The sequence below is a fragment of the Nuphar pumila genome, chromosome 11 (assembly GCF_984573655.1).
Source record: "Nuphar pumila chromosome 11, dmNupPumi1.hap1.1, whole genome shotgun sequence".
Taxonomy (NCBI): Eukaryota; Viridiplantae; Streptophyta; class Magnoliopsida; order Nymphaeales; family Nymphaeaceae; genus Nuphar; species Nuphar pumila.
Genome location: NC_143259.1, coordinates 1,790,576 through 1,807,020, shown reverse-complemented (window position 1 = coordinate 1,807,020; position 16,445 = coordinate 1,790,576). Strand labels below are relative to the sequence as shown.

The 16,445-nt window shown below is 37.4% G+C and overlaps 2 protein-coding genes across 2 annotated transcripts in view; one reads left to right on the top strand and one right to left on the bottom strand.

The window, feature by feature from the left end:
- The window catches only part of LOC149821586 (exportin-4 protein), a 96,313-nt gene extending 86,903 nt beyond the window's left edge, over window positions 1-9,410 (top strand). The window contains exons 20-32 of the mRNA XM_089981174.1: window positions 4,881-4,952; window positions 5,050-5,121; window positions 5,192-5,256; window positions 5,324-5,426; window positions 5,512-5,643; window positions 5,732-5,875; window positions 6,990-7,097; window positions 7,179-7,226; window positions 7,295-7,372; window positions 7,442-7,555; window positions 7,799-7,995; window positions 8,076-8,145; window positions 9,006-9,410. Of these exons, the coding sequence (XP_089837300.1) occupies window positions 4,881-4,952; window positions 5,050-5,121; window positions 5,192-5,256; window positions 5,324-5,426; window positions 5,512-5,643; window positions 5,732-5,875; window positions 6,990-7,097; window positions 7,179-7,226; window positions 7,295-7,372; window positions 7,442-7,555; window positions 7,799-7,995; window positions 8,076-8,145; window positions 9,006-9,194 (1,392 nt within the window). The 3' untranslated portion in view covers window positions 9,195-9,410. The remainder of the gene's footprint in view (window positions 1-4,880; window positions 4,953-5,049; window positions 5,122-5,191; window positions 5,257-5,323; window positions 5,427-5,511; window positions 5,644-5,731; window positions 5,876-6,989; window positions 7,098-7,178; window positions 7,227-7,294; window positions 7,373-7,441; window positions 7,556-7,798; window positions 7,996-8,075; window positions 8,146-9,005) is intronic.
- An 832-nt stretch (window positions 9,411-10,242) lies between these two features.
- LOC149821585 (NADH dehydrogenase [ubiquinone] 1 alpha subcomplex subunit 13-B-like) lies at window positions 10,243-14,609 on the bottom strand. The gene is made up of 3 exons (XM_089981170.1): window positions 14,202-14,609; window positions 10,654-10,725; window positions 10,243-10,569 (listed from the first exon to the last, which is right to left on the bottom strand). Exons 1-3 carry the CDS (start codon window positions 14,414-14,416, stop codon window positions 10,425-10,427), a joined length of 432 nt encoding a protein of 143 aa, XP_089837296.1. The 5' UTR covers window positions 14,417-14,609; the 3' UTR covers window positions 10,243-10,424.
- Window positions 14,610-16,445: the final 1,836 nt, after the last annotated feature.

Here is a 16,445-nt window from a genome sequence, read left to right as displayed (position 1 = left end):
CTCCAATCCCGGTAACTTTCCTTGTCTCCTTGACTCTGGTGCTTCTTTTCATATGACCCCAAATGTCAATAGCCTATCCGAATGTCTTAAAAATAACTCAAGTATGTCAAAAGTTTTCACAGCTGAAGGTACCTCTCTTGAAATAGAAGGAATAGAAAATTTTAAAAATTTTCATAAAACAAATTTTTTTATTCCAGAAGTTAGATATATTCCTAAACTAAATTTAAACCTCTTGTCTATTTCTCAAATATTTGATTATAGGTGTAATATCTCATTCTCTTCTTATGGTTGTTGGGTACAGGATCGTCAGTCAGGAAAGCTGATTGGGGAAGGCCATAGAGAAAGATGACTCTATTATATGGATTTTTTGCAATTGCCTAAGAATGCTTTCTGTTATAATGTTCAAAAACTAGAGTTGGAGTTGTGACACAAAAGACTTGGTCATCCTCATATGTCTAAAATCCAACAATTTTTAAGTTAAGGAAAATTTTGTAATTTAGAAGGTTTTACTTGTAAAGATTGTATTCCTGGCAAAATGAAAAGATTACCATTTCATGATATAACTTTTGTTTCCTCTAGGTCACTTGAATTAATACATTCGGATGTTTGGGGTGCTGCATCAGTTATTTCAAAAGGTCCATTCATATTATGTAATTTTTGTCGATGATTTTTCTAGGTATAAATATGAGGTTTTTTTACACTTTCAAACATTTCATAAAATGGTTAAAAATAAATTTCAAAATGACATTTCCATTTTTTGCACTGATTCAGGGGGAGAATTTATGTCCAAAGAATTCAAGGACTATCTCAACTTACATGGCATCACACATCAAAGATCTAGTCCACACACAACATAAAAAAATGGCTTGGCCGAATGTAAACATCGATACATCATGGAAACCACTAGGACTTTATTAATAACAAACCAAGTTCCAAAAGAATTTTGCGTAGAAGCTGCCCTAACTGCTACTTATCTTATTAATTGAATGTCATATTTTTCTTTGAAAAATATAACTTCAATTGAAAAACTTGTCAACTTATCTCCTGATTATTCTAGATTAAGAGTCTTTGGATGCAAGTGCTTTGTTTTCACCAACAAGAATGACAAACTCTCTCTTCGTGTGATTCCTTGTGCCTTCTTAGGATACGCCGATAATAAAAAAGGCTATAGGTGTTTTGATTTCCAAAATGAAAAATTATATGTATCAAGAAATGTATCTTTCCTAGAGAAAGAAAGTTTTTTTGAATTTGAAAAACCCAAGAAAATCACTAAATATTCATTTTTAATAGATTTGACTTCAAAATCTAATAAATGTCATCTTGAATGTGATTTTGACAATGATCAAAGTACTATTGACTTTGAACATAATGTTGATAATGAAGAGTAAACCCATAGGGACGTTAGTCTACAATATTCTAGACGTAGAGAGTTAAATCTTCCATGTGCATTAGAAAAATATTTCGAAATACCAACCCGAAAGTTATCCAGAATTTCTAGACCTCCTGAAAAATTTGTGTTATATGAATCTTTTTCACCCACATACAGGGCAGTCATTGCATTAATATAATCATATGTAGAACAGTCATCATATTCTCAAGCCAAAAACCATATAAAATGGGTAGATGCCATAAAGGCAGAATTGGACGCATTAGAAAAGGCTAACACTTGGACTATTTAAGATATTCCTCTAGATAAGAAACCTATAGGCTATCTATGAGTTTACAAAGTCAAAATCAAGAGTGATGAAACTCTTGAAAGGTATAAAGCCTGATTAGTGGCCAAAGGATATGCCCATGAGTATGACATCAATTATGAAGAAACTTTTATCCTAGTTGCTCGTATGACCATTGTAAGAGCATTAATAGCTTTGGCCTCCATTAGAAAATGATTCATATTTCGAATGGATGTCAAAAATGTTTTTCTTAATGAAAATCTAGTTGAAGAAGTGTACATGGAAGCCCCATCTGGTATTAGTATCCCTAAGGGTAAAACACTTTATGGTCTTAAACAAGCACCGAAAGCCTGGTACGACAGATTTAGTCATATGATTGATATTGATTTTCGATCTTTTTTGACTGACACTGCTTTGTTTATTAAGAATTCTAATGCAGGGATTATTATTATTATTCTCTATATTAATGACATGATCATCACCGGAGGCGACAAATGGGAAGTTGAAAACATTAAAAAGCTTCTTAAAACTCATTTTGAAAGGATTGGTTTAGGTTTATTGTGATATATTTTAGGAATTGAAGTTGCTTATTTCCCTGGGAGTATTTGATATCTCAATCTAAATTTGCTTTTTATATTATTTTTAGGTCTGGACTTACAGATGATAAGAAAGTGAACACTCCAAAAGTTATCAATGTTAAACTGCGAATTGATGATAGAGAACCTCTTGATTATCCCACTTCTTAGAGACAGCTTATCGAAGCAATTTATTATCTTTCCATTATTAGACTAGACATAGCACACGCTGTACACACAGCTAATCAGTTTCAACATGCTCCCACCTCTGTTCACATGTGTGCAGTTTTACGTATTATTAGATACATAAAGTCTTCTCTTTCACGAGGCCTCTTCTTTTCAGTTTCATCTTCATTAGATTTAATTGCTTATATTGATGCTGACTGGGGAGGTGATCCCAATAATCGACACTCAACCACTGGTTTTTGTGTTTTCTTAGGTAAATCCTTAATTTTGTTGAGGTGCAAAAAGCAGCAGAAGGTCTCTCTCTCGTCTACTAAAGCTGAATACCGAGTCATGTCAACCATGACAATAGAAGTAGTTTGGCTCAGATGTCCATTTACTGACATGGGAGTTGAAGCAACACAAGCTTCACAAATGTGTTGTGACAACAAGAGTGTGATCTATATTGTAAACAACCGAACATTTTATGAATACACCAAACATATTAAGATGGACTGTCACTATGTTAGAGAGGAATATCTACATGAGGCCATTGATCTGCTATATGTTACATCGGAGTATCAATTAGCGGACTTCTTCACCAAACCTCTCGTTGCTCCCAGATTTCACTTCCTCTTAGACATGCTTTCGCTCATTGTACCGCAAGTTTGAAGGGGGAGTGTTAAAATGTAACATGTAATATATATATATATATAAAATAATAATATAATATATATTTATATTTTTTCATTTCTTTTATTTTTCTTTCTTTTATTTTTTAGTTCATTTTGAACTAGTTAGTCAAGATCTAGTTAGATCTTGACCAACTATAGTCATTGGACCTAGACCAATGGCTATAAATGGAGCCGTTGGACTAGGTCCAACGACTCTTAGGAAGAGCTCTTCCCACCTCACTCTCCTCTTGTATATATATGGGTGACCCTCTCCTTTGTATCTCAATGCTTTTTAAGCATCTCTTGTGAAGAAATAAATATTTATTATTTTAGTGTTCTTCCATTTTTACCCTTTTATGGGTTGTGCTTGAGGTGTCTCCAATAGACACTCTTTTGAAGGTTTCTCGTGCTTTTGTGGAAGACCACATATATATATATATATATATACACGTATATACTATACTATATACGTATGTATATATACATACAACAGGATACATTTATTAGTTGAGGATCATATGAATATTTGAATCTGAATAAAGTTTAGTATGATACTATGATCCCATGTATATACACTTTCAAAGGGTTATTTGTGTGGAAATCACCCTTTATTACCAATTCTAAAGATCTAGGACTATTGCCATATAATGAGATCTGATCTATTCAGATCTTGCATAATCAGACCTGTGTTGAACTCAAACTGGCGGATCCATTCCCATTCCCAAATCCTATCAGACTCCTGTGCTTTGTGGTTCTGGAATCGATGTAAAATGACCTAATCTGCTCGGGTCTTTAATGAAGTTGTATATTTTTGTGCTTTGTCAGATTTGGATTTCAAAACTAATGCAAACCCTTCTGTTGATCTAATTTCATAGGGGAAAGTCCTACCAATTTAGTTTAGTGTACTCAGATTGGTCATATATCTTGTCTGAACCTATACCTGGCATGGATCATTGGAATCTATCGGTGAGGTACTGGAAATGTATGATCATGTTGATTGCTTGAAATAATTGCTGAAATTCTTGGTGCACATAGAGTTATGTGTGATGCCAGCTAGAACTACCTTTTGCGATCTTTGATGCAAGCTCGCAATCAAACCAGGCAGTTTCCAGTGCGGCATTTGTACGCTATTGTGCAGTTCTTATCCCTGCTATAAAAGGAGAAAGTTGTCTCTACTTCTAATTTGAAACTATATAAATAAGCAATAAGCTGCAAGATGTGGAGGGGAAAGTAAATAAATAGGACTTGAGTTGATGGGCTTTGGTAACAGACAATGTGGATGGTAACAGCAATGTAGACTGAAATATTAACTGATGACTAAGCTAGAAAGTACCCATCTTTTAGACCTTTCAATTCAGGCATCACTATTAGCTGCATGCATTTTTTTTCTTTTATCTTCTCTTTCCTCCTTTTTGGCCCATTATCCCTTCTAGGCAAGAATTTTTTCCATGATTTAAGAGCATACTTCTTCCATTAAATTAGCCCTTTTTGCTGCATCATGCAACTTCAGTGCACTGCCTGACACACATGGGACTGTCTCCTGTGCATAGGAGGTTTTGGATTTATGTCAAGTTTAGGAGTTGATGGTATGATTAGATTCTTATTTAATATGATTCATGTTGTCAGTAGGCTCGCAAAATATAAATATTAGACTTCAGTTAGAAGAAACTTTCTAAATACTTCCATATTTAGAAAATGTACAATTCGGAATTTTAACAGGTTTACTATCTATAAATTTGAAAGGCGCATGCATTTGTTACGAATTACGACTACTATTAAATATTTTATGCTTACAGGAGCTCACTTGTTTCCAACTTCTACCCACTCTTGTCAGTCGAAGAAGTATCTGTGCTCACCTTGTTACATTGGTAAGATAGTGTTGAGGCACCTGCATGTATTTTAGGCATAGGCTTACTACTACAGGGTAGTTGAAATTCATCATAGCTTATGTTGTTTTTTGTACAGGACTCATGGCGTGAACTGGCAAATTCTTTTGCATCAGATAGAGTGCTGTTCTCAATGGCCGCTCCTCTCCAAGTGAGTATCATCCTGTTTCTGCCTTGGAGACCCTTTTCTATGAAATTTATTATTTATGACTATTATGCAGCGGTCACTTGCAGATGCATTATGCCGGTCTGCTTGTGGGATGAATACCACAGAGGCAGCTAACCAGTGAGTTCATATATTTGGTTATTTTTCGGTGTTTACAAACCTGAAACCTGACGATTGGTACTTCTAGGTATGTGAGGGATCTCATGGGGCCTGTTACGTCATATCTAATAGATATATCTAGAAAGAATGATCTCAAAGATGTTGCACAACAAGCAGATGCTATTTTCATGGTAAGGAGGAATGCGGATTCCTGATGACTGTACATTGGCCTCGATAGCTGGATAACCATTTTACTGACAGCATGATTCTTTGTAGGTTAGTTGTTTATTGGAGCGCTTGAGAGGAGCAGCTAGAGCAACTCAGCCTCGCACTCAAAAGGCTATATTTGACATGGGTGTCACTGTCATGAACCCTCTCCTGACTCTTTTAGAAATTTACAAAAATCAGGTACTAATCTCTCCAATCTGTCATTCGTTTTTTCTCCTTTGAGCTATGAGGCTATTCAGATCTTTAAGAATTGACTTGTTTTTTCCAGTCTGCAGTGATTTACATCTTGCTTAAGTTTGTGGTGGACTTGGTTGATGGACAGCTGGTCTTCCTAGAGCCTAATGATACAGCAGTGCTTTTTAGCTTTTGTGTGCAATTACTTCAAATATACTCTGCTCACAACATTGGGAAAGTAAATTTTGCATCTTTATCTTCATCTTTCCATTTAGCAGTTTTACAGTTCATTAGTGAAGGAAGTCACCCCTAGAGAAATCCTCAAAGTTGATTGATTTTTTTCTTCTCAATCATGCATATTTTATTCGTGATACAATGTTTTATACGTTACTCTCATCTAAGTTTGATAATTTACATTTACTGTCTACTCTGTGGACTTGTGTAACTTGTGCAGAGAAAACATGTTCAAGAACTCTCTAGCTAGGATTGAGTCATCTGCATGAAGTCATCAAGTTGGAAATCATAGTATCTTGAAATTGCTCTACTTCAAAAGTTACATCTATAATCTTGTCCTAGAAAGCCTTGATTCCTAAGTTAACCAGCTCTTGCTCATTAGAAACCATGTTGAAATCTTTAACCACGACCAGTCAAAAGTTTTCTGAAACACGTGGGCATTATAAGATGAAAAGTGTGCCGCCCTGGTTTGCCTAATAAATCCCAACCACCAAAATTTTTACCTGCTTTGTCTTTCCTTTTCTCATCATTTAATGTTCTTTCCCTTACATCTTACTCTCTTGCCTTTATGAAACAATTAACTGTGTTCCTTTTTATCCATCTCTTGTTGAAAGTCTGTTTTCTGAGAATCTCTCATTAGTTGTCAACGTCCCCAACTTTTTATGGTTTGTTAATCACAGAGGTGCTTTGTGAGACATGTTTCTTATGATCTCACAGAAAACACTATTCTACTCGTGCATCCAGTTTTATGCACGAGTGAATACAACTGTGTGGCTGGATATATGTTCCCCTGCTATAGACAATTTTGTTTTTTACATGAAAAGTAGTTGCCTGACTTGTGTAATCACATAGTAATGATGTTAGGCTGCAGAAGTTTTTAAAAGGACTCTCATCTGTATTATAGGCCCCACTAAGATTTGTGCCTTCCCCTTGACTTGCTCAAGGCTTTGTGATTATAATAGCTGGTCACATTCTGGTCGTACTGTCAAATTTTATTGTTGTATAAAGTGTATTTCAACTTTAAAATGACTTCAGAATGCAATCATTTGGCCATTACTTCTGAGATGTCAAGATTGTATTGCTAATTGTAAGTCACAAAAACATACTGGCTTTTTCAGATATCATTGAGTTCTTCGAGCAGTTTGCTTGGGGAGGCAAAGACTCAGAAGTACAAGGACTTGCGTGCTCTGCTTCAGCTTTTAACAAACTTATGTTCTAAGGACCTGGTATTTCTCATTAAGGACTACATCTCTTCAAAGTCAATATACTGATTGGTGAGTGCAATAAAGATAACTATTTGTATGCAGGTTGATTTTTCTTCATCCAGTGAAGTGGAAAGCCCAGATGTTGCTCAGGTAACCCTGACGCACATTGCATTAGATGCTTTTTTATATTGAAGTAACTCAACTACATTGCAATACAGGTTGTTTACTTGGGCCTGCATATTGTCACCCCTCTCATATCTATGGACCTTCTGAAATATCCCAAACTCTGTCGCCAGGTACTGTAGCATATTGCTGTATCTATTCTCATGTATAAATGAGTACTTGACTTGATTCTTGCTTTGCAGTATTTTGTGCTTCTGTCACATATGTTAGAGGTGTATCCAGAAAAGGTTGCCCAGTTGAATCCAGATGCCTTTGGGCATATTGTTGGGTCTCTCGACTTTGGTATTCACCAACAGGTATCTTATTCTGCAAGGAATTTCCTCCAGTTTATTGATATGTAGTGTGTTGGATATACTGTCAACAACGGGAAATATAATGTGCCATGGGCTAGCTTACACTTTGTCTGCATTAATATTTGAAAGTGTGAATCTGTAACTATATTATATTGCATGCACGTTATTGTTCACAACACCCATGTGGCAGGCATGTTGGTTGTTTAAACAGAAGTCACAAGCATTTGCTCTTTTATGTGTTTGTAGGATACCGAAGTTGTAAACATGAGTTTAACAGCGCTTAGTGCACTCGCTTCTTTCCACTACAAGGAGAGATGTTTGGGAAAAGAGGGTCTGGGCATGCATGCTGCAAGTATTGAGGATCCAAATGGAAAATTGAAAGAAGGCATTTTGGCAAGCTTTCTTCGCTCTTTGCTGCAATTACTCCTTTTTGAGGATTACAAGTCAGTATGATGCTACTCTTCAACAATTTGGTGAAGTTTGTCCATGTATTTATTTAATAACAATATCTTTCTGCTTTCAGTGTTGAACTTGTCGGCTCTGCAGCAGATGCTCTTCTTCCATTGATCATCTGTGACCCTGCTCTGTACCAGGTGATTTTCTTTCCTTTTATAAATCTGAATTCTGAACCTAGCTGGCTAGGATTTGTATGTCCTCACTTTTTTATTAAGCAAACAGCAAGTTATTGGTGGCTGAGGCACTGCCACTAGTGATACAGTGCATCTTATAGTTTCAGGACGTCATCGTGTGATGTCTTGGCATTATACAAATGCTCAAATTGATCAATTTTGGGGAAATATTGATACTCCCCTGATTAGTCCTATTTGTTTTTCTAGGATCCAATATGCTTATTTGCTGCATGATGTCATTAAATTTGAGTACTCGTGGAGTTTACACTGTGGGCACCATCTTAGGTCCATGGTCGATGTGACACCTCTCAACCCATAACGGCATGTTCAAACCATAGCAGTGGTTTCTCCATGCTAAATCAGAAAAACAAAAGAATTGTGTAATTGGTTGGAAATTTCAAACTTAATATAAATTACTGTCATTCCAAACTTTATATAAATAACTGTCAGAGAAACTACAGAACTTTTTCTTTTTCTTTTCTAATCCTGCAATTTTTCATAGACGCTAACTTAAAAGCGAGAGTAGATTGAATTTAATAGATACCACCCCAGGATCCTTCTATTTATTTGTCAAAATCTTTTTGTGTCAAATCCCAGAGAGCTCAGACTTAGAATGCAGGCTTCCTGTTATTGCTTCATTTTTCATGTTCAGAGCACGTCAGTGACCCTGGCATGACTTGTCTGTGACAGGCCGAGCCCTGAACGTCTAATCAAATCTAAACATAGGGCAAGTTATGCTGTCTCGTTTAAGTTTTGGCTGGTTCACGCATAAGATATTACTCATTTGATTACTAGAACACATTATCTGATTGTACTTTTATCAGAGACTGGGCCATGAACTTATAGAAAGCCAAGGAGATGCAATGCTCAGGTCAAGGCTTGTAGCAGCTTTGCAGAATCTTACAAGTTCGAATCAGCTTGTTTTATCACTTGACCGCGTCAACCGCCAGAAATTCAGAAAAAATCTTCATAATTTCTTAACGAAAGTTCGTGGAATTTTGCGTACTGTCTGAAGGTACCCCTGTCTTGTATTTCTTCTGTTGCATTTTGTAAGTTATCTAGGCTTGTGAATAGAATGAGAAGATACCATGAAGTATTTAGGCTTGGTTGTTATATGGAAATTACAATTTTATTCTCCCAGATATCTTCAATTTTTTCATTTTTTGTGGAGGTTGATGGGGCTATGTATGAGATTAAAAAGAAAAAAATATTGGATAAGTTTGGAAGCATCTCTCTTGTGTAGCATTGGAGATTATCCATACTTTAAGGGATGTAGCAAGAGTTTTGATGGGTTGACGAGATTGTTCAATTTTAGATTTTTGTTGAATCAGTATATAAAGAAAAGAGGAAAATGATTATTTTTTCCCTTGCATCTTGAGTCATGCAGGATTTTTTCCCTAAAACCTTGATCATTCTGTTCATCCGCAAAACACCCTTGTTTATAGGACATATTCCGAGGCTCATAGCTGCTAGCCATAGTGACAGTTTTAAATGGCAAAAAAGTGTCAGTCAATGTCTCCTAAGAAATTGAAAATTCTTATATATTTTGTGTTTTATCATCAACAAATCAGCAGAGATATATTTTGTGTATGGATGGACTCGTCAGGCAAAATGCTATGCGGTGGATACAGCATTTGCCTTCACAATGCAAATATCCCAGCTTATCTTGTTTACCTGGATACCTGGGTTTGTCTGTGTCCAAAACAGCCTAATTTGTTTCAGAAATCATATGAACTAGGAGGCTCTCCTGAGTTATCGTAGGAGTCTTCTATGGGCTATCTTTAACAGGTAATCTAAAGGGTAAGATATTTCGGTCGCCGTTTCAACATAAGCGCCTTATATAGCAAGAGATAGCAATGCCCGCCTGTATCCAAACAGATGCATGTATCAATATAGATTTGCCCTAGGCAACTTTATATCGTGGCATTTTGTCATGGTAAGGAGAAAACCGAAGGATCCACTAGATTTAGTTACCCTATCCTTTTTCCTCACTGAAACCATAGTCCTAACAACATAAGCAGCAATAGGTAATCCAGTCAGTAGGCACTCCAAGCATTCATAACTAATGAGAATTATTAGCTAATGCATGATTATTCAGAACGTTCTTGATTGCCTCAAAGAAAGAGGAGGCCCAAAAAGTGCCCTTAGTCCAAATCATCTCTTTAACAAGAGAGCATCAATACTGAAAACGGTTCGTTCAATAAAAAGATCAAACATAAGCAAAAGCCCAACCAGCAGTATTGTCACCAAACTTCAGGACGAAGTTGGCCACTAGCAGGTGGCATCCATTTCCCAGAGTGGTAGACACTCTCGCCCACCTTCCATCCAGGAACGTCCTTCATTATTCTACCCTCTTCTTCCAGGTATTTCTTCCATTCTTTCACAAACCTGTGGAAGACCAGACATGCATCAAAATCAAGTGGCAGGAAAATGAAGTATAGGAAAAACGATAAACCACTTTCCACTTAATACCTTTCGTCCTCTTCTGCTTGAAGCACAGGAACTAGAGCTCTGCGTGCAGCATATTTTTCTTCCTTCAGCTCCCTGGTTATTTGAACACTCTGATATTCAGAATTATTTGATGTATGATATATAAGTCAACAAATAGGATAACCATTCATGGAAAACTGACGATATCATACGTTTTTTCGGAATACCCTTTATAGCAGCAAACAGATCAATTTTAAGCCTTGCTTGACCTAGAAAAATCCCCATCCCATTGGCTGAAATACCAGCCATGATGGTGGGTTCCACCCAACAAGCTTCTGGCCAACACAACACAGAAGTGATGCCGGAAAAGAGTACCATGGCTGTGACACACTCGAGCGATCGAGCATGCCTGCGTGCAATATAGATGATTGGATACACCTATGCCCACCTAGCTGGAAAGCATGGGTGTAAGCAGCATCTGCTCAATCTGACTCCATAGTTGTAGTCCACAAAGTTATCTATCAGATATCACACGTTAAATTGTGTTTTTAGAGGGAAAAAAACAAAATTTCAAGTCATGAAATTTGTGTACATTATGAGCCGTTGGTTTTGAAGTGCAAGATAAACCTGCAGGCATGTGACAAACACATATTCCAAAACGCATTTTCCATTAAAGAATGCATGTACACCATAATAGATACAAGGTTAATCAACAAAAGAACTCAAAAAATATGAAAGAATTATGGTCTCACACTCCAGTCTCTACTAGATGGGCATAGGTGCACCGTATCGGTACTTAAGAATTCCATCTCTAAAGTAACACCAATCCAATGTTTAAAGAGCATGTACCAAGGAACTTATGGCCTATGTCACAGGGACGTTTATTAGTCTCCTATGTCTAGGTACCAACAGATAGTCATGCCATGTGTCACATCACAACATGTCTTACATTATTTTAATCTTTAATAAATATATTTTTATATATTAAACATCAATATATATATATATACAATTTTATGAAAATAAATTGTGTCCTAGCTTCCAAAAAATTTGTGTATTCGTGTCCTGTATCTAAAACTACCAAGACAATTAAAGCACTGTTTGGAAACTAGTAGCTGGGATGGGAGTTAGTGCAATTGGTAAAAACTTGGTCAAACTACCTTGGAGGTAGACGTTTCGAAACTGGTAGCTGGGATGGATGTTTATGCATTTGGGATGGGAAGTGAGGTCCTCTCTCCTTTGTACTTACACTAAAGAATGGAATTGATAGCTACCACTTTTTCAAATGCATAATCTCCATCTGACTACCAGTTTCCCAATGAAGCCTAAGAAGGTTTTAGAACAATGGAAGTACTGTTAAGTGTTAAGAAACCAACACCTATCGGTAAATCCAGGCCGAGTGGTTGATCATGTAACAAGAAAAAGAGATAGTTCATAAGCATCAAAAGACTACGATGTGGCACGGATGTCTTCACCTATATCCAGCCTCAGAAAAGATCAAAGTGCCCCACTATGCATCCAGGAAATTTGTGTCTGAGGCCATTTTGAAACAAAATGGCTTTGCAGAAACAAACACATCAAGCTCTCCTAACACAGCCTTTGGAAACTTGAACCGCCCATGTACTTTGTAGAATGTTTAACAAACAAAACATGGTTGCTCATGCAACAACAACAACAACTACGCCTTCATCCCAAAACAATTGGGGTCGGCGATATGAACCAAAAAAGAAAATCATTCTGGGTCTTCCACATGAATCATTCTCCTCCAATCATTTCTATCCAATGCCATGTCCTCGGTGAGGTTCAAAGCATTCATATTCTTTCCTATCATCTCCATCCAAGTCTTCTTAGGCCTACCCCGACCTCTTTTAACTAATATATTTTCCCATTTCTCCATCCTTCTAACTGGAGCATCATTAGGCCTTCGCCGAATATGTTCAAACCACCGTAAATGATTCTCTCTCATCTTATTTTCAATGGATGCAACGCCTACCTTTTTACGTATCTCCTCGTTTCGAATCTTATCTTTTATTGTATTTCCACACATCCATCTAAGCATACACATCTCAGCTACACTCATTTTTTGAATATGATGTCTCTTGGCAGCCCAACATTCCATACCATATAGTAAAGCGGGCCTAATTGTCGTCCTATAAAACTTTCCCTTCAACCGCAATGGCATTCTACGATCGCACAACACTCCAGTTGCACTTTTCCATTTCATCCACCCAGCCTTTATCCTATAATTTACATCTCCATCAATTTCTCCATACTTTTGAATGATAGATCCCAAATATTTGAAACAGTTATCCACTGGTATTTCTTGCTCACCAAGCTTAACTACACTCTCATCACTACTTCATTGCTTACTAAACCGGCATTCCATATATTCTGTCTTACTCTTACTCAACTTAAAACCTCTTGCTTCCAATGTCTGTCTCCATAATTCTAACAAACAAAACATGGTTTCTCATGAAAGGCACAAATAATGATTGCAACCATTGAAGAGAGCACCCAAATCACTTTGATCACTATTTCTGGAAGCTCAACAGCCAAAATAAACTTATCTATATGTTCAATGAACCGACTCAATGTGCTGGTTCCATTGGAATTTCCTGTTCGAATTTTAGTTGGATAATCTACAATGACTAACGACAGATTTTAGCTCCATCATATCTAAATACTGTCAGTTAACTGAATTTCACAAGGCACTGAATTAAAATTTTCAAGGAAAAAGAAAGGGCCAGCTACATTGGTGACAAAGAAATGTTAGAGGGTAACATCCCAGAACATCATTCTATAATGTCATAAGCACAAACACCAAAAACTCAAGATTCAAACCCTGCGAAGAATCACACAATTTTTCAGCTTTGTTTTCTTTTGAACTACATCCCACAAAAAAGCAATGAGGTTATAGATCCTTTCAAACACCTAAAACCATTGAGATGGCTTACTTCAGAATTCATCAACCAATTGGGATATCGTCACGATTTTTAGAATTTACAATGGAAAGTAAAACGATGGTCACAGTCACTGTGCATCTGTAACCTTGGGCAAACCGATCAAAGCAGGAAGATGTAACAATTACACTATATCAAAAAATTTCCCAATTTTTTCCAGCAATGAGAACGAAACTAAAACAGGAGGAAAATTAGACATAGAAACCTAACCTTAGAATCAATACTCAAGGAAAAACAAACTGAATCAACCTAAAAAGCAGCATCATATGTACAACTAAAATCTCACTCACGAACAACACAGCTTCACCGATGAGACTGGTAAATCAAATCCATGACTAAACTAAGAAACGTTATCCACGGAAACCGAATGCCGTCTAGAACACCCTAAGCCAGCCGTGAAAATCGAATGCCTTCTAAAAAAAACTTAATCGGAGAAATCCGGTGTTTGATGTGGAAAGAAACCCCAAAATGCCTGACTAAACTAAGAAACCATAGCCGTCCAGATCGAACGCCTTCTAGGAAACCATAATCGGGAAAAATCCGGTGTTTGATGTGCCAAGAAAAGCTGGAATTCTCATGGGTGCATTCAGAAATGAAGAGATCGTGAGAAGGAAAGGAAACGAATCTCACCTCCGGATCTTGTTGCCCTTGCCGACCTGGTACATTCCCCAGGAGAACGCCCCGAGGGCAGTGAGGAAGATCGCCACCGCGCTCGGCCCCTTGCTCGGAATCCGGCGAGCGTACCGTACCGGAGGGAACCCTCCCGGAGGGGGCCCGTCCTGCAGAACCGGCATCTCCTTCACGCTCACCATCCCGGGCTTCTTCCTTATCATCGCCTCCGTCATCTTTTCCGGCGAACAGAAAACCTCCCGGAGCTTCGGCACGAGAACGATCACCGGTGGCCGGAAAACCAAAAGGAAACCCTAGCTCCGATTCCTGGGAGAAACCCTAACCTTAAACTTTTCCCCTTTCTTCTTTGCCTTCAGGAATGAAGAATCCGCAGTTCTTCGACCGAAGAAGATCGTGAAATATTTCCTGAATTTACTCCAGAAGGTCCCGATTTGTTGGGTTGGATGTAAACGGGTCGGATTCGATTTGGATGTGGGAACTAGGAAAGTACTGATTCAGATCTGATCGAATTTGGAGTCCGCTGTTAGGCGGTTATTATCGAACCCGGATCTGATTAGCTAAAATACCTAATCGGATATGAGTTTTATATGTACATGGATTTGGATATTAATTAGATTCAGATTTAGATCCGATGTAAAACTCTTAATCCAGTTAGTTTTTTGGAATCACATGCCATTTGGACATGTTTGCAATGCTTTGTGACCATCACAATCAAAATACTTTCTCTCACAAGATTGACATTGTGACCAACAATCACAGCTTCTATTTTCTTAGTTGTGATTGTTCATCTCCACCTATGACCAAAGCAAACATGCTCATGTGATTTAGAATCATGAGATTGAATCACATATTCTACCAAGAATCACTTTAAATTACATCACATTTTTGTTTCTAATTTGTATGAGATTTCAAATTACATGTTTGGTTAACTGTGCAAATGAGCATTCTCCCATTTACATAAGGTTCTAAATCACATTTGAATACAAACAACCATACCTTAGTCTGATTTATATCTCAAATTCTTATGACATCCGTGTCTGTGTGTCCGTGTCCGCATCAATGTGATATAGTTAATGGGTTACTGGGTTGTGTCCATGTCATGCTAGAAGATGAATGAGAAGTCATGTAATAGCAATGATATGGAATCTGTGTTATTTGTATGCGTGTAAGTGATGAACTTTGGCAAATTCAAGAAATTGCTGTATTGTTATACTAAAATTGCTGATTTTTTGTGTTGAGATAAATTTGCAAGGAATGAAAAAAAGGAAGAAAACACAATCTAGGGATGGCAGTGGACCGGAGTGGGGGTGGCCATCTCAAAATCCTGCCCTCCATCCCCGCCTTCATCCCAGTTTCATGTTCTTCATCCTCGGTCCAAACGGGGTGAGGCGGGGTGGGGGGGGCGTTTTCCCTCTGACCACTGTCATCTTTAAAGAAGGATCGGGGACGGGATGGCGCAGGACAAGGCGGGGATTGGAGATGGGGACAGAGCGAGACCGGGAAAAGCGTAAGTCCATCCCCGCATGGGTTTTGATTTTAACTTCCATCCCCATTTCATGTTCATCTCCGGTTCAAATGGGGCGAGGCGGGGCCCCATTTTCCCCCGGTCCATTGCCATCCCTAACCCAATGTTGTTAATAACGGTTTCAGACCTGAATCTATTTTCAAAATGATTTAGAGCAATGTTGTCAGTATGGAAATCGGAGGCCAACGATTCAGGTGAATTGGCTGATTCCAACTCTCAAGTAAAACATAAAAAATATTACTTATCAATCAGAATGTGACACGTGTTAAAACTATTAAAATAGTATTAAAAATTAATTTTAAGCTTTTTTACATTTATTACAAATTAGCCAATTGAGGTTAGTATCGCATAGATTTTCTGCAGATACGTTACAAATCGACCCATTCATGCTGATACTGACAACATTGATTTAGAGAATTCGCCAAATCATAAACAAATCAATCGTGCTGAATCAGCTACTTTTACTTTTTAATATATAAAAGATCAACAAAATATAAAAAGAATATTAATAGTTAAAATATTTTTAAAAATATTACAATATTTTTAAAAAATTGCAATATTAAAAATCGGCTGGTGCTGAATCCGCCCATATCAAATTGATTTTGGGCGGATCCAATACGAATCCGCAGATTTAGGCCAATTAGCTTCCATGCTAACAACTAGGGGTAACCCATCAATGGGTCTGGTTTGCCTGGACCTGACCTGAACCAAACCCTATA